This window comes from Pocillopora verrucosa, chromosome 7 (genome assembly GCF_036669915.1).
Source record: "Pocillopora verrucosa isolate sample1 chromosome 7, ASM3666991v2, whole genome shotgun sequence".
Taxonomy (NCBI): Eukaryota; Metazoa; Cnidaria; class Anthozoa; order Scleractinia; family Pocilloporidae; genus Pocillopora; species Pocillopora verrucosa.
In genome coordinates, this window is record NC_089318.1 from 23,020,820 (window position 1) to 23,043,479 (window position 22,660).

Sequence of the window (22,660 nt, forward strand, 5' to 3'; positions counted from 1 at the left end):
AAAAATAACGTGGCTAAATGTGAGCAAGGCAAGCAGGCTGAAAAAAAAATTACATTTCGAACAGAAGGCATTATTCAACCTGTTACCAGGCTCACGAGTTGAGGCCCCATGGAGTACTGGAGTCAACGACTGTAAAAAAGAGACCATGTTTTATTCATGTTGGTCCTCGGTGCCTTTGCAGTCTTTGTGGTCAGACGTTTGGTAGATATGAAAGGATAAGTGGATAAGGAAAACAAAAGGAATAATATATCATAATCTGTGTAGTGTGATAGGTCTTAGTAACTTTGAATTAAGAAGGAAGAACTTGACAATTAACTGAAAGATTATACTGATGTGTACTGATTTGAAATAAAGATATTATATTCATGACCTCTTATTCTTTGAACTTATTCCTAAAAAAACGTTTTTTCAAAAAACAAACGAAACGAACGCAAATTAAACGAGGAAAAGGATACAAATTGTAACCTCGTGCCATGAAATAATCAATTTCTCTTGTAATGTACTTTTATATGTAAACCCTTCTTTTTTCAAGATTTTCCCACACAAAATGGCGGAAATACCTTCAAACAGAGTCATCGGATGGGTCGTCTTAGTAAATAAATTGAAAATTCGAAGTCACGTACTTACCAAGTGCCTTTCTGATGAGAGGCTCCAAAACAATACAAGCTACCGGAAATGTCTTTTCTTCTAACCTACATAACCGGAAGTGGGAATATTGAGGCAAAGGCGGGCGAAAAGTGCCGATGTAGCGAAGTGATCAATCGTACGATCTTCGTAAGGATTCGTGACTAAAGTGGAGAGACAAATTTTTTTACTTCATATTGTATATCTTGCTATTTTTGACCTCTTGCGGCAATATTTACTCTCCCACTGTGTTATCTTTTGTCTTCAAAGAATGGCTGGCCTTGTTCGTGAAGTTGTTATAAGATTAAGAAGTTTTGTCACGCCGAAGTCGCGTAGATGACATCACAGGCCGAGCGACAAGTGGGGTCAAAATCTTAGCACACTTTTCGATGTTGCACTCGGAACTGGTCAAACCGCAGTGTGAATTGTTTCGCCCGTTCTGGCTTTCCGTCATGTGAGGATCAAACAAGATGCTTAACATTCTATCCACTGAAATAGGAATTAGATCGGGGCGACAGATAGGAAGGTTTAGCCACTGAACGCGAGATTTTTCGGGTGACAGAAGAAAAATTCGCTCGCGCCCAGGAAATTTGACCGCTACTTCTTGTTCTCAAGTTTTAGTAAGGATGGATAATTCGTCAAGAACTAACGGACCGCAAGTGTGTTCTACAGAAGTCGGAGAAAATGAGATTGACTACAGACAAAGATGTAAATATCTGGAAAACCAACTGGAAAAATTTCGCGAGCAGGCGACGAAAGTTCGCGAAGTCATTGGGCAAAAGGTAAATTGTAGTTTTCTGTTCTGTGACTATTATATTTAAATCTACTGTTCGAATCGCTCCATCACATTTATCGAATGGCTTTATTTGTTTCTTTGTTTTCACAGTATTCTTCGCGGTTTGGTATGATATAACTTATCTCGAAAGATCTTGATCATGAGTTAGTAGCGTTGTGTATATAGTTATGTTTGTATTCAAATTATGCCCAGCTGATCGATAATAACAAGAACTTTGTTAAACATCCATGTGTCTTGAGAATGCCCTTTTAATCGCATTCTACCGTTACGATATTACTTTAAAAGGTGCGCATCTCTTCAACATTATCGCGGCAGCAAACAAGATTATATTCAAGCACAGCTATAGTCAACACCCATAGCGCGAGGTTGAGACAAACCGCCATTTAAGCAAAAATGAAATATGAGAGTAATATATTAAATTGAACTTGACACCTTTGATTTCAATGAAACGCGAATGTTTAGCACGGCTGAAATTCAGAGTAATTTTTATGGCTAGCATTAAAAGCTTGCGTTTTTAATCTAGCAAATGCGCTGTAAGTATTGCGATTCATCCCTGAGTGGATCAGAGGAGCTTGAATCAAGCCAATTGAAAAGTCGACTTCCCAGCTGTTAATGATTCATGAATAGTTGTTTGCACACAAAACAGCATGCACATAATTTTACAAACATCGTGTTTGGCGAAATTCTGCTAAAACGCTCAAGGAAGCGAACACTTTTCTACACTGACATGGTGTCGCTGAAACGACATCTGCAGAAAACCGCACGTTGACAAGTTGTCGATTGCTTTCAATTTAGTCGTTAAACGATGAATGATTGGAATTTTTTCTACCAAAATAGCCTCGAGATTATTTAGAACTACATAATTATCTTAAGTATGGCGCTAACAATGCCGAAGACAAGGGAAAATCAGATGAAATGTATTAGCAAGGTTGAAATGAAAGTGTATACACGTGTTCTTATGAGGAAAATATATACTGGAGCGTTTTTATTAGATGTAATGACATCAATGATCACCTCTTTCGAAGATGCAAAAAGATCATGTAGAATATCCGATTGTCTGTTCTTAAACTGCCCTAAATTTGATACAAGATGTCTGAAAAAATATTTTTAGGAATCAAATACAACATATACTTAAGTTGATATTGAAACTACTTTATTTTGACAGTGAGGATTATGTAAATAATTTGTCTGTGCTACATATTTAACAGGCATGATTGAGCAGCTAACGTTTCAGATGCTTTTTATGTATTTACATGAAACTTTCAGTTTTGTGTTTAAAAATGGCTTCTGTTCAGCTTTTAATTTCTAATTCCAAAATTATCCTGTGTCTGGACTGTGTCTTGCACAATTGTCACCTTGGATGATATTATATTATTTTCAGTTTTAAGTTATACCTCTCCAGGAGTCTCAATAAAAGGCAATTGCTTGTTGACAGCATTTTACGGCATACTGCTCCTGCTTTCTATTTTCTTAACTTTTCAATTTTTTGCCATTTGTCACAGCTACATATATCAAATCTTGTTGAGGACCTTCTTTTGATATTATGATATTTGACACTGTTGACTAGCAATTGACATTTTTGTGCCTTTAAATTCAATCTGATTGGAACTACATGTATGCCATCATAATTTGAGTCATTTTTTTGGCATCTTTGAGTATCAGCTTTAAATCAAAACTTGAAACAATCATTTGCAAGGAAAAATGAACACCAAAGAGGTAAGAGTTTGCCTAGAAAGGACAAGAATGGTTTAGAATGTAGGATATTAAACCCACTACATACAATTGATAATCTTGAACAGGTTTGGCTTGATTTTAAAAAATGGGCAATCGGCACACGACCTACATGTATGTCTAGCCGAAGCTTGACAGCTTTCAAGGCTGTCTCTGTCTTCACTTCGTAATCATGCATGTTACATGATCAAACACACATAACTGTTACCTAGATTTTAGCCCCACATAAAACTGTCTGTTCTTGAGGGATTTTGTGATTATTAGGAGTAGTGACTGTTGCCTAAATTTTAGCCTTGCATGAAACTGTCTGATCTTGAGGGATTTTGTGATTATTAGGAGTAGTTTGGCTTTATTTGAAGAAGGTGGTGGAAGTTTCCTTGATTCTTACTGCTGTTAGATTTAGACTGTAAAGCAATTGATCCAATGTAATTTCCTTCTGGCACACAACAATGTGAAAATATGTCTCACAAATTTCACTAATGTAGCATCATTTGTGGTCATAAATCTATCCCAGATTATTGTGGTCAGCTCCATGTCTCGCATGTTACTACATTCCAATTCCTACTTATGGGCAAATAACAGAGAGGCCTCCATGTTTAGATAATCTCTTTCTACATTTTGTCTCTGAGACAAACTTTAGAAATAAATTCAGTTATTAAGAAGGAGAATAGATGATTTCTACACCTATAGGGTATAATTTTCAAACCAGTTTGAAAGATTTGCTCTAACGGATTTGCTCTGACTAACAAAGAGTTAATGCTTGCAACGTCAGCTTTTGAATTTCAATGTCATGGCCAATTCACGTTAGTAAATTGGTTTATAAAGCCGAATTATCTTGTAATACTCTTCATCAATACAGTGCCAAAGTTTCTTTAGAAACTTGCCAGCTTTATTCATTTGTTTGAGGTTAAGTTTAATGTATTGATTTTACAACAAAAGAAAACAAAGACAAACCAATTTGAACAATGTCAGCATAGATTTTAGGCTGATATCAATCACTTAAATTGGTTTAAATATAGTTGATCACTTGTGCATAAAAACTGCATTCAAAAGAAGTGAAAAGTGGTTGTGTGACAACTGAGAGTGAGTTCTCAGGAAGCAATATATATGCTTTGGCTTCTTTTATTTTTTGTTCTTTTGCTCATCAAGTTAGGAAAAACAGAGAGTGAACCAAACATATTCACCTCAATTTGCGCAACAAGTTCATGTTCCCAACTGAACTAGTAATTGGGCTTGAATCTTTTTCAGGCCTTATTTCAACTACTAGTTTACTTTTATAGTGTTCATAACTGTGAGGATCACCCATATTCGTTTCTTCTACTGCAGTGCACTTATATGATTTTCATATATTTACAGTCATAAGTTCATGTTCATTTGCATCATATTATTGTTGTGGGCAATTTTTTTTCATGCATATATTAAGTGTTTTAAACAAGATTTGTTTGTGGCTAAAACCTACTTAGTGTAGAGGTAGTTGTCATATTTTGAATCAGCAATTTTTTACTTGCAGCACCTTTACACTGTGTTAACTCTTTGCTAACACTGATTTAACAATGTTTAATTTTATGTACTGCACTTCTAACATTGAAAATTGTTCAATTTTGTCTTACAAAGTTAAAAGGTATGGAAGAACAGGTGGCAACTGCTAATGCAAAAGCGTCAGAATCTGCCCAAGAGGTACTAATGCTAACACGTGATTCGTTAAACCTGTAGCACATGCAACTAAAACATTGATATTATAGATAGCCTTTTTTTATTTTTTAAACAAATAATTCTGATTTCTTTAATATGTACAGCTATAGATATATTTCACAAAGTTTGATCCTGAGTATGTTTCTTTTGCTATTTGTAGCTCTCGTACATAAAAATGTACCAAAGTGAGTCATTACCTTAATTTTCTGAACTGTTCTGCAGTATAACCCTGCTTTTCAGTTACTCATGAAATGATCTAACTAATTATAATGTATTAATAAAAATTTAGGTATACATGTAGTAACCACTCTTGAATTTTTGGACATGAAACAGATTAAAATTTACTTTTTAATTTGTTGTTTATAACTTTGTTTATTGGCTTACCTCATTATCTTAACTGAAATCTATGTTCTTGGTGACATAGGGGTTGAAACTCTGTATGTAACTATAGAGGTGAAAAGCTGTTAATTGTTATTTCTGGCATTTTGAAAAGAAAACCTAGCATCTCTGGAACTAGGAGTTCTATTTGAATAACCCTGACAGGTTTGCTTTCCTGTTTGCATCTCAGGTCCAGCATTTGGAGACATTGGTTTCAGCAAAAGAAGAAACAGTTGCACAGCTACAAGCAGAACTGGAAAATGAGGTATCATTATCAGTATTGACCCTACTTCTTTGCTCAAGGGAGGGTTGGGAAGGGGGGAAACTTTGCAAATGAGGCTGCCCTAACCATCTCTTTTGTGAAGAAAAACCTTGTGATAGCTACCTCAATTTGTTAGTTGCTTATACCTAGTATTGACCCTACTTCTTTGCTCAAGGGTGGGGTGGGAAGGAGGGAAACTTTGCAAATGAGACTGCCCTAACCATCTCTTTTGTGAAGAAGAAACTTTGGGATAGGTACCTTAATTTGTTAGTTGCCTATACTTAGCAAAATATTTCTTAATATTTCACGCAGAAACAAAAGCGGCTCATCCGTGAAAGGGAAGTGGAAGAAAAAGCTGCTCGTATAAAGAGCTGGATGCATAAGAAGATTTCAGAGGTACTTTTAATCCAGAGATGTTTTTTTTTTTTCTTTGGTCTTGAAATTACAGGTGGTACAGTACATGTATTTAAATGTACTTGTAAGAAGTTTTTCTTGGGGATCAACTCTGATTACCTACATGTTATTCTTTAATTATGTGGAAGGAAAAAAAGTTAATGTCACAAGCAGGCTTTTATCTTATCTCTGTTAGTATGAGGAAAAATTAGAAGAACTGAATAAAGAGAATGATCATTTAAAGACGTCCCACAAGCAAGCCATGGATATGGTCAAGGAAATTGAGGAAAAGCTCAGATTTTCCCAAGGTATGCTATATTTTAAAATACAACACTTTGTAACATCCTTACTCCTCCAACAAAAGGGATATCCTGTGAAGTAATTGCTACTTTCATGAAATTGATAATGGCTTAGAAATGCTCAGTGCAGCACTAAGCAAGTGGTACAGACATTGCCATATAAATGATCCCTTTACTCACAAGGATGATGAGCTTTGGGTTTTCTTACACTAAACCTGTATGAGGTGATGCAATTTCATCTCTGATGCAAAAAGAATTTGGAACAACAAGATCATAACATGAAGCAAACCAGTTCCTTTACACAACAGCCGTTTTATGTTCAAGTCTTTCAGGAAACAATATCTTTTTCTTCTTTTTTTTCTTTTTTTTTTCCCAGAGTAAGTTGTAACTGTTTTCATGTGATGGTATAATGATAGTCTCTTAACAAGATCACTACCTTCTTGACACTCAAAAAAAAACCTTTTCTATGAATACATTTTTTGTTTGTTTGAGTTTTTCATAAATTGTAAATAGTTACTGGAAAGCCCCTCAGGGAGAAACCTCAATGCTATATCCTTAGGGTAACTTCTAAAGCAAGCTCAAAGCTTTTGTGTTTTGTAGTGCTGGCCAGCTGATATCAACATTATTATCTTGTTTTAACAGATCAAGTGATGAGATTATCCCACGAACTTGCAGACATCCAGTCACAGTCAGGTGATTATTATGAGCTAGAACCTGATGCCAATCAAGAAGAATCTGGTTTTCGATCATTTCTAACTGAGGATACTGTTGGGAATCAGTCGCCAGTAACTTCAATAAGCTCACAATGTACCACACCAACACCTATGTCACCAGATGAACTTGTAAAAACACCAACTAATGATGATAATGACGATACTAGCACTTTCATATCGGATCAATCTGCCGAAATTAAAATTAAGAGAACTTCAAGTGGAAAATCTCCATCGAAAATTCCTCGATTTATTGGGACTTCAGAGGATCAAAGAGCTGCTCAGATATCATATTATATGTCACTCAAAAGAGGAATGAGGAGTCCAGGAGGTTCTCAAGCAAAATTCTTTATACAAATACAAGACTCACATAATCCCTACATGCAATTAACTCCATTAGAGAGAATGTCACAGAGGAAACAATTTGATAGTCAGTCAACAATAGATTCAGAAATAGACGACAGTGTCTTTGAAACTTATCTACAACCTGTTGAACCTGGTAATCATGGAGAAGAATTTCATGCAAGGCTTGGTGAATTAGTGACTCTACAATTGGAGAGTGGAAGTTTAACTCCAAGTGTTGCACAAAATGAACAAGATTCTTTGTCAGGAAGTAGGTCATCTGTTGGTTCCCTTACAGAGGATGCCACCTCTGCTGATCCAATTTATCAAACTCTTGAACCAGAGCTAGACTCTGTGAGAACTGACACAGATTCAGCTGTGACTAGAAAACCCTCAGTAAATAATGGTTTTCCTCTGTCTCCCCTTCCTCCACCTGTTCCTCCGCGCTTTGAATTAGAAAGTGTTGTTCCTCCTCCTGTTCCACCTGTGCCAAGAACAAACAAAGAAGAACAACTGCAAGATGTGACTAGATTGGAGGGAAAGTTTACCAGTTACTTATCAGAAACAGACCTACAAAATGGCAATGCTCCTGAGGGTAATAAAGCGGATGTTCCTGCAGCTTTGTTACAATCAAACAGAACTGATTCTTGGATGTGGAATGATAACTCAGGTATATGCTTTGTGTTTCTAACATGAATTGGACTTAACTGTGAAACTTTGAAAACCATGAAGACTGGAACTACTTTGGGATGTGATTTGGAGCGGAGGGGGTGGGGAAATAAGTGAGATACAAGCAGTCTGACACAAATTAGTTAGGTTTGTTGTTAGCTTCCATGCGTATGAATGTTAATACAGTAACATTTTGCACATGTGTTAGGAGTTCATTGTTTTCTGAGTTTGACAGAGAAAGTGTTGTCCAATCAAGCATAAATAAGATATACAAATGTAATGTGACAATCATGCACACATTATGATTGATTCTTACCTATGATTTATTGGAGGACAGATGCATAGATGACATCTCCATTAACCCTTAAACTCCCAAGATCTGATTGTTAATTCTCCTCTCTAACTGGCATATGATTCTTCCTTATTAAGTCATGAGAATTTGGTGCTAGATCAAGATAACTGATTCTTCCTGATGAGTTTGAGTATTCTCACTACCTGGTGGCTGGATAATGTACAGATATTATAGGGAGAAGATACAAGTTAAACACTTCTGGGAGTTAAAGGGTTAACATTTTGCCTTTTTTTGATCTTATAAAATAAATAGATTACAGTTTGCTGTGGGTCTGTATACAAAAAATGTAGGAATAGATTACAGAAGACAAAAACATGTTTTAACCCTTTAACTCCTAAGATCTCAATAGCAATTCTCCTTGCTGTCTGCTGTATAATTCTTTTGGTGTTATTTTGGAGAATTTTGTTATTGGATCAATTTATAATCCTCTCAATGATATTTTTCTTTATTCTCATCACTTGTCTGCTTGGTGTTGGTTTGAAATAGTAAGGAGAAATTCAGTCTTGGTCACTCATGGGAGTTGAAGGGTTAAGAATGTCAGTGACACTTGGTTGTGTCTCATGTGCCACTTTTTTGTCTTAATTCTTACCACATTTTGACATTATCTTTGATATATTACTGAAAAGATGCACAGCAACATAAAATGTCTTAGTATATATATTGGATCTGATGGGACTGAAGTATGGCGCATGTGTCATGCATGGTAGATGTATATGGAAATGGTTAAAGTGACATGCTGTAGCTGGAAAAACTGCAATCAGCAAAATTTGCATAGCCAATGTGAGAATTTAAAAATTATCATTTTCAAGGTCCATATGGTGAATTATTTTTTTTGGGAGGTGACAACTTTAACAACTATTTGTTCACAGCTGGTTCAGATACACCACCATTTGGGACACTGGAGACGCGAAGTAAAAACCTCAACATGTTAGCGGTATGACAGATGCTACCTAATATGACATTACAGTGTGATTTTATGACTCCTTTATACAGTGTATAAACTATTAATTTTTTTAGCATGATTTCCTCTTTGTTCATTTTCATAGACCTAATGGCAGTAGTTTCAAAGAAAAATGCCAAAAGTAAAATGACAAATTAAATAAAAGCTTATTAAGAGCAAAGTACAAGTCATTCTTCCTAATCATGATCCTGTAACTTCCCAAATTTTTGCGTGAAAAACTGATTGAATTAAGCAGACTTTAACTGATTTGTAAACTTCTTGTCTACAGTTATTTTTATGTGATTCTCACATCAGAGATACAAGGCATAGTTATATTTTGATAACATCAATTTTCTATATTAATCATGAGTTAACCTTGAACATTCTACAGGAACAAAGCTGTCCTGTGTATACAACACTGAAAGGGGTATGTATATGAGAAGATATATATGTATTATGAAACTTAGGTTGTCTTTTTTATGACCTAGCCATTGAATTTGCTCAAGTTTATAAATTTCTGGTAAATGGCTTCAGCATATTATGCTGAAGCCATTTAATACTAAATTTCTCTCTTTTGATCCAGAGAGCTTCTCAGATCCGAAACACACCTTTTTCTGGAGAATCAACAGACTCCTCTGACAATGAAAGCTCTGCAGGAGACTACTGCACTCCACCAGATGAAGTGGCAGCAACTGAAGAACACCATAACATGAAACAGAACACAGATGAGCTTCTTGAAGAAACTACACGTGTCTTGAAAACCTGTGCCACTTACACAACTGTCAGCTTGAAAAAGGTAAACACAATAATTTAAGGGCATGCAAGAGACTCTCTTGATGTATTTTTCTTGATATAACATAAACTTATCTTAGCATTTTTTAAAAGGATGTGTACCTTATAGCTTAAAGGGATAGTTACAAATTACATCTTGTTTGTTAAAGGGTTAACGAAACAGTGATTGTGGTAGCAATGAGATGCGGCAAGACAAGTGATGTGCCTGTTGTCTAACTTTTGTTTCGGAGAAATTCTGTCTGCAAGACAACAGAATGATCAACCTAATATTTAGGCTGTCTGAAAAGGGACTCACCACCAGAATATTTTATTTTAAGCTTGATATACTATAACATCTTAAGTGTCGTGAAGGAATACAGACAAGACATTATCATTAGGCTAATGCTACGACCGAGATGTGATCCATTTATTGTGTTTAAATGAATAAATCAAAGATGGTTTCATGTTGATACATTTAATTTAGTAGTGCTTAATTTACACATGGATGAGTAACTGCTAAATAAGTTGTAATGTCAATCAATAGTTAGCCTGAGATTAGCGTTGCTTTAATTTGTTGTGTTCTTGAATGTACAATTTGTAGGAAAATCAAGGAAAGGCAGGATACCTTACTAAACTGGGAGGCCGTGTGAAGAACTGGAAGAAAAGATGGTTTGTCCTTGATGATGGAAATCTTTGCTACTACAAAACAGAGGTATACACTGAACTCTATCAACATTTATAATCAGCACATACTTGTGTCAAGGTGATATTTTTCTGTTTTCTGTCACCTGATTAGGACTGTGTTATAAGAGTTGTTATTTCTCAGTTAGGTAAAATGTTGTGAATCTGAAAAACCTTAAATCACAAAATGTACTGAAAATTGTGCTTGTAGTTGGCAGACTCAGGGTGACACATTCATGAAGATACATGTAGAGCTGTAGGTGTGAACCTCCTCTTTAGGATTTATTATGATTTACATATTAATTTATGTCTGGTTTTGATCCATTTCATTGTTGCAGAATGATGTCAATAGGAAACCTTTGGGTAAAATTCCATTGGATGGAAGCTGCAGAATTGCACGGACTGATGGTGCCCTGACAATTGAAGTAAGATTCTCAAGTAGTTACTGTTGTCACGACCTTGTCAAAAATTCCTAACATTACTTTAAGTCCATGTAGACTGTCCTGTGTAGACAGTTGTGTGCAATAGACTTGCTGCTTGTACATGTATTTGGAACCAGTGAGTACCATGATATTGGTGCTGTTCAGCAAATGTTTAACTCATACTTTTGCTCATTATATTGCTTGCTTGATTGCTAGGTTGCCACACCTAAAAGGACTTTTTACTTGACTGGAGAGACAACAGAGGTTGTGGACAGCTGGCTCAGAGGTACCCAGACACTCTTACTTGCTTTGTATGATTGGCAATATTTTGTTTTAATGCTCACTGTGTTCATGCTAAAAATGAAGAATCCAAAGACTTTTTAAAAATTGAAAGATTACCAACTTCTGTTCACTTGGCAACCACTGAGTTGGACTGTTGCTTGAAGTTTTCAAGGAAGTTACACCAAAATAATCCTCCACACTACCTCTTCTTTTAACCTCTCACCCCCCAGATCTTTAATATCAACTCTGGTTTACTGTCTGTGACACATTTTAGCCTTGAGAATGTGTTTATTCAAATGATGTCTCGTAGATGAAGGTTTTCTTTCTTATCATTACCCCTCTGCTGGATAGCTTAGTGATATTGTAAGAGAAACCTCTTTTTAGTAACTTCTTAGAGTGAAAGTGTTAAAGAGATCATGATGCTGATCTGTGTTAGTCTTGCTATCAATAATTGGTTTCATTTGAATTTTGTAGTTCTTCATAATGTTATGAGGAAGTTTTCAAGTACTCCATTGTTTGCCCAAGTGAAGGAAAAAGAAATAATGAAAGGATGGATCACAAAGGTGCGATATTACAGCTGCAAGGTTTATGTTGTATGTTGTACTGTTTTTGTCAGACTCCTGGCGTATTGAATATATTGTGTAACGCCCTAGTCATTAAAATTATGTTCAAGTCAAAATTTAGATGGGTAATTTATGCATTTTTTCTGTTTTGTGTCCCATACAAGGTGAAGCATGGTTCTTCGAAAAAGTGTTGGAGTGTTCTTCGTGGTCAATATCTTTGTTACTATAAGAGTGAAGATGACGCTGTAAGTAACTTTCCAAAGATACAATATAACTGTGCACTTTCTGGTTAATTATGTGTCCCTTTTTTGGGCTCAAATCTAAAGAAGGACTGGTTTGTGGATTTATAGAGGATTGTCATAGAAGAGCTTCCCATTAGAGGGCCACAGATATCCATGAAATGCGCCATTACCTCTGAAATAAATGTTTCTTTGTATAGCTTTGTTCAGAAGAATGACTTAATTCTTGTTTATTTACATGTTGCTGACATTTGTTGATCCAAAGTTGGATCCTGCTACCGTAATGTTTTAAGTGTTGATTCGAGTTTTGCGCTTTCACAGGAAGTTAAAAAAGAATGGATTAAGCAAGTTAATTAACCATTGATTCAGTAATAATTTGATTATTTATTAAAATGATTGATAATCATCTAACCAAACCTGAAATTTCCTTAAAAATTTTATTTGTTGTTGTTTTCACTTGTCAGGTGCCTTTTAGCATGACCCACATGATTGACGTGGTGGTTGAAGAGTTGGAATCACCCGAATCAGAGAACGGGAGCGTAAGCGATGCAGTACCGTATCGTCACTTCACATTGGTGATGAAGTCTCTTAAACAACCTTCCACCACATTCCTGTTGATTGATTCGATTGAAGAAAAGGTAAGAAAAACGTGGATCATTTCTCTCTCCTTCAAATGGGAGAGCCAACTTTCACCACCCTCCTGTGAATGATAATTGTCTGATGTGCAGCCTGAATGCTGACACTTAATCATGGGTTCGTTTTTCTCCTGCTTTAGGATTCATGGCTGTTCCATCTAAAAGTGGCATCTGGTAGTGGTATTGATGACATGGGAACGGAATTTGAAAAAAGCATATACCAGCTCATTGTTGAGGATTGTGATCCAGGTAACAACAGCTCTTTTCCTTCAAAGGTTTTCCCTTCCCCGTTCCCGCCTGTCACGTAGGTTAGCTTTAAATATAGGTTATTGCAGTTTCTTTACCAGTCTTGTATTCTTAATATCCGGGTAAGGTAGTCGGTAGTTGTGACCGATGTTTCGACAACCTAAGCGGAAGTCATCATCAGAGTTCTCTCGTTCTCAGGACTACTCTCACCCAGACTACACAAATAATCGTTAGCCTCGGTCTCATAGCGAATTTGAACCTTCGGATGTGGACAAGGGGCTTCCCCATCGGCGTGGGTTTAAATCCACTGTGACACCAGGTTTAGACCATTGACTGTTTTTAACTATTGCTATATATATGTTTATTATTTCAGAAAGTGAGATATGGAACAGCTATGTGTTAACGCACAGTAAAGAGCCAATCATTGAACCACTCACAACTCTGCCATCCAAGGAGTTAGGAGCTGAAGCTTTGAAACTCTTTAAGGTTGGAACAATAACGTTAAGCTGCTGTTATTTATATTATCAATAGAAGTCTGAAAACCTGTAGCACTTTTGGCCGTCTCTCTCTCACTGTACTTTTGAGTTCGAAGAAAAACATGATTGTTAGTTATTTGACTGATCCAAATTGTTTTGTATCCCTTTGTGTGTTAGTGATATAGGCGTGATGAGCTGGTGGTTAGAACACTTAGCTATTCTATGAACAGTAGGGACTGAAGCCTTTCAAATCGTGAATGTGTGAATGATCCTCGTCAAGCATTCTAATCTTGTCTCTCTTCACCCGCATGTATTTATGAGGGAACTGTGAGGATAATTTGATTATAGCTCTTCGATAGCTCCTCTTTTTCCTGGTGTAGCACCTTCCCTGTTCCCTAAGGGAACAACTTCTATCCTTCTTCGTCTATGTCTACCATACTCCCATGTATACTGTAGTTGTTAACCCTTTACACCCTGACATCAGTATGCATATTCTCCATACTGTTCTCTATACATCTCGTAATGTGCTGACAAGGAGAATTTGTTTAACAATCAAGAGCTTCTTTAGTAGGTGATCAGTTCCTTTATTCTCCTGACCTTGATGTTTGATTTAGGGTGAAATGGTAAAGAGAAATTAGATGCCAGTCACTTTTAGGGGTTAAGGGATTAAGGAAAGTGGAACAATTTTTACATGTATTACTGAGACAGATCGGTAATGTTCTTGCCTTAGAAAATTTAACTCATCGGGATAGCTGTTTGACTTAAAGCTTTAAATAAATTAATGTTCTCCTCTCCCCAGTCTATCCACTTGTTCACTACGGTACAGACACAGGAAGCAGCCATTGACTATCACGTGTCACTAGCCCAGAATGCCTTGCAGACTTGTCTTGATAACCCAGAACTTCAGAACGAGATTTATTGTCAGCTGATCAAACAAACATCGAAACACGTGCACAGAGGACCTGAAGATCTTGGGGTGGGTTTCACATTTTTTTATTTTATTTTATCATGATGAGCTTTGGATAATTCTAATCTCCTTACTACTGATAGTCTTCATCTTAAGGCATAATGTGCTATAATTTCATTATTATCTTCATCTGCCGTGATAGTTCTCGAAAAAATGTCAGTGAATAACTTTATGCTCAATAAAATAAGGCAAAATAAAAAAAATTGGAAATCAGTGCATCCTGCGTTTCAGTGATTTATTTCTACGTCAAATAGAGGTTCTGTTCTATTTGTCACTTAAAATTTACTGCCTTTGTGTATTTTTAAAAAGGTCAACTGGGCTGATTTTTGTATTTAATTAATCCTATTCGCCAAAGTATATTCGTTTTGACTACCAAAGAAAATTCCTTCAGCATGTGTAACCTTACACCAGAGAATTTGCAAGTTTCCATAAAACGTGCGCCTTACATGGAATTACCCTGGATTTGCTCCCTCTTACCTACGACAGAGAACTGAAAGACTTAGTATTCTTTTATAAGTGCTTATTTAATCATATTCACCTTGATGTACATAGTTTCACAAACTTTATTTCTCATGGCCGCACCAGAATAAACAACTCCTTTAATTTAAAAACACTATTCTGTAAAACGAGCTCTTTTCAGGCCTCCTACTTTAATCACATTGTGAAACTTTGGAATTACACTTGTTCTATTGCTCCTTCTTCTGGTTTTTCGAGTCCGCTCTCCTTCCAGGTTTTCGTTAAACAAACACCTTTTGACCGCCCGAGAACGTCCTTTGACATTGACTGGCACTGGACGCTAGTTAAAACTTGTTTGTGCCACAAATTGCTTGTATTTGTGAACAAACCGTAATTGTAGAGTTTTTCAAAACTTTCTTTCGTTCAGCACTTCTTGGAACATTGTGGCAAGTCTTCATGGCTCAGGGAGGAGTCATTTGACATCGCCTCACAAGCAACCATCGACTTGCGTCCAGTGCAAGAGTTTGTTTACATCCAAGCGTGGCAACTCTTATCGCTATGTACAGCTCTTTTTGTCCCTAAACAGAAGTTCCTTCTCTTCCTCAAGGGACATTTGAATCGGACGTCCACTTTTAAGTAAGTACAATATACTCGGGTGGCAACACGTTTATTGAGTCTCTTAAGCTCCAAACCAAAACAACGACTACAAAAGTGGTGCTCTGGGGGCATTCTTTGAATGTTTTTTTTAAAAACTAAATTATTATTTATTTAATTTTCTCTATACCTAGAGGCATGACAATTTTCAAACAGAAGTAAGTGCGATTGGTACCGGCAATTCATTTCCCTTTGTTTTCGAAACTTTAACCGCTACATATGTTTGAATGTTGGTTTTTGTGGGTGCCTCGACATCCTTTTATCGGATTTCCGAACTTTTTTGACACAATTCATCACCTTGATTCTCACCTTTTCTTCTTTTTGTCTCTGCGTAGAACAAAACTTGGAAAATACGCAACTTACTGTATCCGGAGCTTAGAGAGAAGTTTGCGAAACGGGAAACGAGAAGCCAGACCGTCGAGACTGGAGGTACGGTCGTTTTGGCAAGATTTTGCGGAACTCTGAGACAAACATAACCGTCAATTAAATGATCTGATGATGATTAGTGAGGATGGCTTACATTTAAGCCCTGAAATAGACGAATTTCTAGACATACTTATTAGTGCAGATTAAAGCCGATTTAAGGAGATGGCAGAAATTAGAAAACCAGAGACCTTTGTTTTCAAATTTTGGGGTGCGGATCAGTTGAATGAAACGTTTCCGCTCGAGTGAAGAGGGATATATTGAAGGGAAACAGTAGAGAGTGGGTAATTTGCATGTGTAAGAGACAAACACCAAACTAGTGTAGGCTTACCGTATGATTAGAAACATAATTGCTTGAGATATGCGATTGTCTGCGGTGCTGCGTGCGTGGAATAATTTGAGATAAGATGATTTTATTTTATCTACTGGGTTGATAATGTAAATTGGCAACCGTAAAGAGATTCTAAATCTGACGTTTCGAGCGTAAGCTTTTCGTCAGAGCGATATTATCTGTATGTTGACAGTTTTATGAAGAACTCCTTTGTTGTTTTATGTTTTGCCTAGGTTCTCTCAATCTTGCTGCGGAAACCTTATGATCACTCATGTCTGATGAGCATTCCAGTGCACTTTATCGATGGATCTAGTCAAGTAAGTTTCAAAAACGATCATCGGACAAATTCCTTCTTTTTTGCCAAAACGATATAAATCCTTCTGTCTGTATTAAGTACCGAATTTATGAAAAAACACGCTAGGAAGAAATTGTTTTCCCTCAGTTAGAACGAGTTCTCGTTTTTGTTTACCTCTTGTTTATTTATTCACCTCTACGTTTTTTTTCCCGGTCACACGCCTGATACAGCTGGTCAATATCTTTCTTTTTCTCCTCTTCATTTCACTTGTTAGGTATTTGGTTTTGATGGTTCCACTACCATTCAAGAGTTTTCAGAGACAATTAACAGGGTAAGTCAACTGAAGACAATAGATCATTTATTTTAAGGCACGTGCCATAGCACGGAACCGGCCAAATGGCTCAGTTAACACGAGATGGAATGGGCCGCCTTGTTTCTTAATAAAATTTTATGCTGCGATGGCGGACAAGAAAAGGAGAGGAACTGTGAGTGAAACCGTGCATTTGAGTATGGTTTTGCTTATGATACTGTAATTGGTGTGGCTCGTTCTTGTTTTTATTGAAACTGATAAATGTTATCTCTTGCAGATGGTCGGTATTCGCTCGTCCTCGGAAAGTGGATATGCACTCTTCACGGATAATCCTTTTAACTTAGTAGAACATTGTTTACAAGCCAAAGTCAAGGTTAGTAATTTCTACGTTTCCGTTAACCTTTTTCAAACATGGCTCAATTGCTGCGTCTGTTTGAATTCCACGCTTCCGAAAGTCCTTAGCGCGAGACTTTGGTGCCTCTTAAAGTCATCAAAATGGTGCCAAACTCATAAGTGGCCCTTGTAAACTAGAAGTAAGTGTGCCCGGATGAGCAGTTTGTTGCAGAGATTGATTGAGTTTAAGAAGTTTCAAGTTTCCTTCCTTTTCTTCCAATACGGAGAACACTTTTGTAAATGACGTCCTTCTCTGTTACCATTGTCTCCACAGCTGTGTGACGTGATTTCGAAATGGGAACAAGCGTTACGAAGTCAAAGCCAAGGGAAACTGGACACTAATAGGATGATCAAACTCACCTACAAGAACAGGTGAATTTTTTAGCTTTCTAGCAATCCAGGTCCTTTTTTCTGTATGTTAGCGAGAAAGGTTAAGGCAGTGAGTCTACGTTACGTAAGGTGGTTTTCAGTTGGGCCCAGAGAGAGAAAGTGCACTTCAGATAGACTGAATGTTTGATTATTTTGTGAACATCCGTGCGCAAGCATGAATTCGAACTGGATATTTGCGTCGTGTTGGTGTTGTGGCTGATTTCAAGGAAAATGTATCGTTGTTAAGGGAGAGTGAACAGAGAAAGTAGGAAATATGATTGGAAAGGATTTAATCATCTTCAAATTTTTGTCAATTGTAAATTGTTTAGGTTACATTTCAAGAGCCTCAGCAGCGGAGAAACAGACAAAGAAAAGTACTTCCTTGTACTCCAGGTAATTAAGACCTTTAATCAAAGAAAAAATGATAACCTCTTTTCATCTTCGTATCATGAAATATTTAACTCTCTGTGCATTGAATTGTCTTCCATCTTTGTTTCAAAACTACGTAAAATGTCTTTAATCCTCTAACTGTTATGTTCGTTACAGACAATTTCTGCACAAACGTTTGCACAATATCCGCGATATTCGCGTACGAGATCGACGGTGGTTCGGAATGGGTTCCGTTTCATTAGACGTGCCAATAACGTAATTGTTGTTTTAAATTTTATGCTCATTTGAATTGCAGACAAATGATAGTATTGTTAAGGGCCGATTTCCTGTCAGCAAGGAGATGGCTTTGGAATTTGCAGCGCTTATGGCCCAGGTATTGGAAATTTCTAATTAACTTTTTTACTCACCTTCGCGTTAGTTTTTGTTTGGTTTTCTTTTTTTCTTTTTGCAGGGGGGGGGGGAGGGGTATGGGTTGAAGAGGGGGAGGACTTAAGGTAATGTTTCGTCCAAAAGGGAGTACTGAGTGACATCCTGGAGATTGATAGCGAAGGAGACAAACGTTTGTTGACATCTTGACAACAATTTGTAAGTGTTTTGACTGAGAAATGGCGTTTGTTTTCATCAGATCTCTTATGGTGACTATAGAGCACAGAGCAATTCACTGCCGAGCAAGAGAATCGAGATTGTTATCACCAAGTTTTGTGTTAAAACGCTGCGGGAAGACACAGGAAAAAGGTGGGCAACACGCAACAAATTGCTTGCAAATAGTTAGCAAAAATTTTTCTCTCGAGTTCGGAACGAAGTACACGTTAAAATTGTGAATTGAATAGTTAAGTAGCGAAGGAGACCACGAAAGATCCAGGATGGCCGATGATTGAAGAGATCTAAAAGGACTAGGAAGCAAACTTAAAACTTTCGTCAACCTGACTGCAGCTTTCTCTACTCCTTTTAGGGCACTCACACTGCGCATGGCCGAAAAATGGTCGACGCTGCACGGTTGGAGCGTGAAAGAGTGCGTGGACAAATATCTCGAGAATGCAAGGCGATGGCCGTTTTTTGGATGCAGGCTCTTCCAAGCGCAGGTTTGGGATGCCAATCTTTTTGAGGCGAGATTCACAGTAAAGTAGAGGCAAATTGTTTCCCAAGGCGATTTGTATTACGTATTTTGCAGTAGCTATATTCATAATTGTTTTAATTTAACCCCAGTGCGCGATGTGGTGACTAACTTAATAGGCAGTGCGCTGAACTCCCGCTTAATAGGTCAGCCCATAGTATTTTCTTTGTTTGAGAGACATTTCACTCTCACCACTTCATGTTGTGAAAACCTTGATAAACTTCAGCAGCCATTTATGCTTGACGTGGTCTGCTGCGTGAATTAACTTTTTTCACTTGTAGCTTAGCAAAACCCAAGTATTAACGGCGTACTGATCTTTAACTATTTCATTCCAACAGCAAAAAAATACGGTTTCCGCTGCAAAAAAACGCGCTGCGCCTGTAGACAATACCCAGCCAGTGTGGCTGGCAGTGGAAGAGGACAGTATTAATCTTCTGGAAGGAAACAGCTTGGTAAGTTTGCCAGTTCAGCTTGTGTTTGTCAGAGTCATTGTTTCGTTTCGCTCACCCGCTCGCTTTTTCTCGTCTTACTGTCCCAAAATTGAACAAAATTGTTAGATGATGAAATGATCCCCTCAAGGCGCTAAGATCCCGTAAACCTCCTCCCCCGCCCTCCCCCAACTCTTGTGCCCAGTTTCCCTAGGTGGTGTTGACAAATGCTCTTGGCTAGGAAAGTTTTGGGTGATTAAATGTTGCTCCTTCTTCTGTTTTTTCAGCGCTTGATGTGCCGCTATAGATACAAGCACGTAGTAACATTTGGTGGGTGGAAAGAGGACTTCATGTTAGTTGTGAACCAGTCTATCATGCGTGGCGGAAACACAGTTGAGCAGGGTACCCAGAGGTTGCTGTTTGTCATGCCTAGAGCAAAGGTAATTCTAATCAAATTATAAATTCAATCCGGGATTGTATTGTTTTTGCTTCTCTGCGCTCCGTGATTGGTCAAGAAAAGTGGCGCCAAATTTTCAACCAATCAGATGCGAAGCAAAAACCGATTGTTTGTTCCCCTTTTCCCAGCCTTCGTGTAGATTATTTGCAATAGACGGTGCTGAAACTTGTTTTTCTGTTACAGATTTTGGAAATCACCTTGCTTATGGCGAGTTACATCAATGCCATAGTCAGACAAAAAGGTATCACGTGTGATGCCCCAAGTAGAGCATCTGCCACTGGACAGGCAGTGGACGTCAAAGTCTGGGACCTAGAGAGTGCCGAGTGGCCAATGGTTCCAGGCTCCACCGTTGGACTATTATGATGTCACTATCCATAACACTCGTGTAGTTTTTGTTTAGTAAGTGTATATATCAGATGTTGGCTTGTAAATACTCTTTAATTTTGATTGCGTATATGTGCCGAAAACAGAAAAGTTGACTAAAATAGTACTTTAAAATAATAACAATAATAGTAATAATAATAATAATGGTTTATTAGCATATCCATCGGAGGGGTGGCTCTTCCATGCTATAATTAATAAACTAACTACAAACTCACTAAAAACTCGCTACAAAATTCAATCTCCTTCGTGAAACGAGGTGAAACTTACATTGTAAATCGTCGATTCGTGTTAATAACCCCCTGTGGCTTTTGTGACTAGTGGTGTTGAACAGATTCACTAGGGCGGATTGTTCGTCAATGTAACAGTGTTCACTCCATAATAAAAGTTTTTACTTTTCTTCCGTCCTTGATGCGTCGGTTTAGTTAGTTATACATTTCGTAGATAAATTAAAAAGGAAAAAAGATAAAGTTTACTTGTCCTGTACGGACCGTAGGAATGTTTATAATTGTTGGAGCCAAGCTCAGTGTATATATTCGTCAAACGTGTTGATGTTAACAGTTATTCCATGAGCAGGCGGTGGATATGAGATGGTGGATGTTAAAATGTGTGCCTTGTTGGCCCCAACTGTCTTTTATTCAACGACTGGAAATGAAATAACTGAAATAACTAAAAAAGGCAAAAGAAGTATCTCAAAATCTTGTATCTCGAAAGGGGCCCATGGTATATTAGCTCAGATACCATGCTATGTTAACCAATTAAAACTCAGGAATTGAAATATTCCATGGCTGTAACTCATTTGAATTGTTGTCATCAAATGGCAAGGCCAAGTAACAGAATATGCTTATTTCTTTGAAGTTTTGTTTTTAGGTGTTTGTTTTCGTTCATTTAAAAGGAAGCTAGCAACAAACTGATGTACAATTCTTTGCTTAATTGTTTGTAGAGCTACACAACTTTTCTGAAAGAATAAAATATGGTAAAGAAGCGCGCTGTTTTCATTGGAAATTACTTGTAACGTCTGGCTTAATCGAGAAAAAAGAATATATAATATGTGTCGTTAGTTGATATTAGTTTTACAATTTCCATTTGAGAAAAAGAGCTAATAAAAGCCTATTATATATGGTCGGCGAAGAATGTGAAAAAAATGGTGATAAGAGAAAAATAAGGCTATCTAACCATGACATCTGGTGTGAGAGGACATTAGTCCATGCAGATATATCAAAGAATTACATAAAAAATGGGAATATGCAACAACAGTGCAATAAAAGATGATTCTTGCTCAATATGCTGTTGTTTCTGTCTTGATTTGCTAGAAAATGGAAAGTTTTGTAGTAAATTTCGTTCGCCTCATTTGCCCCTCGATCGTTTAGTTGAATACGGGCCATTCAACCCGCAAAATGAGACATGTTTTTTACGGTGGCCTACAACTGTCCGGCAAAAAAATAACCGTTACGTTCACGGTTAAAAGAAAAGATTCACGGAAAAATAAAAGACCTCGCGGCAAAAAGAAAAAGACTCACTGCAAAAGAAAAAACCTCCCAGTCCCCACGCTCTCTTTTATGCCGCGAAAACATTGTTATTTTTTTTGCCGAGAGGTTATTTCTTTAGCCGTGAGTCTTTTACTTTTAATTTGCCGTGAAGGTTATTCTTTTTGCCGTGAGGTTTTTTCCGTTTAGCCGTGAGGTTTTTCTCTTTTGCCGTGAGGCTTTTCCTTTTAGCCGTGAGGTTCTTCATTTTGCCGTGAGTATTTTTCTTTGCTGAGAAGTTATTTCTTTTACCGTGACAGTTGTGGGCCACCGTAGTTTTTTTGATTGGTTCAGAATACTTACCTCACCCCCATGACCAATCAGACGCAGAATTTAGAAATCAATTGGTCGCGTGCGTTTTCCCGTGCATGACTCCAGCCACATTCACTCAGGGTTCTTATGTGCCCGTATTGTGATTTTTTTTCGTTCTTATCGGTCGCTATGATCACTTGGGGTTTGGTCATACGACACTCAACCGGTGAAAAATGACATTCGGAATCAAGCACCAGTATGTAACTGAAGATCAATAATCAAATGATGACTAATTAAGTATAAAACTAGATGAAATTAGTTGGAGAACATTTCAATGAGGGTATATGAACTAGTTTCCAAAAACTGTCTTATTAATTGCTTATATGACCACAATGGTTTGAATATGGATTT

General features: G+C 37.3%; 1 protein-coding gene across 3 annotated transcripts; it reads left to right on the forward strand.

The window, feature by feature from the left end:
* The first annotated feature begins 1,008 nt into the window (after window positions 1-1,008).
* LOC131799956 (pleckstrin homology domain-containing family H member 2) lies at window positions 1,009-21,754 on the forward strand. 3 transcript variants are annotated; one of them, XM_059117657.2, is made up of 31 exons: window positions 1,009-1,406; window positions 4,766-4,828; window positions 5,412-5,486; window positions 5,796-5,879; window positions 6,073-6,184; window positions 6,818-7,897; window positions 9,118-9,182; window positions 9,580-9,615; window positions 9,772-9,984; window positions 10,561-10,671; window positions 10,979-11,065; window positions 11,279-11,348; window positions 11,819-11,907; window positions 12,072-12,152; window positions 12,611-12,784; window positions 12,922-13,030; window positions 13,401-13,513; window positions 14,303-14,479; window positions 15,354-15,562; window positions 15,916-16,009; window positions 16,568-16,651; window positions 16,904-16,960; window positions 17,217-17,312; window positions 17,607-17,704; window positions 18,031-18,094; window positions 18,387-18,464; window positions 18,717-18,826; window positions 19,044-19,173; window positions 19,544-19,657; window positions 19,921-20,073; window positions 20,274-21,754. In XM_059117657.2, the coding sequence occupies exons 1-31, from the start codon at window positions 1,251-1,253 to the stop codon at window positions 20,451-20,453; spliced, it is 4,362 nt and encodes a 1,453-aa protein (XP_058973640.2). In that variant the 5' UTR covers window positions 1,009-1,250; the 3' UTR covers window positions 20,454-21,754. The 3 variants fall into 3 exon arrangements, with proteins under 3 accessions (XP_058973640.2, XP_058973641.2, XP_058973642.2); XM_059117659.2 differs by lacking the exon at window positions 1,009-1,406 and adding an exon at window positions 3,064-3,136; XM_059117658.2 differs by lacking the exon at window positions 4,766-4,828.
* Window positions 21,755-22,660: the final 906 nt, after the last annotated feature.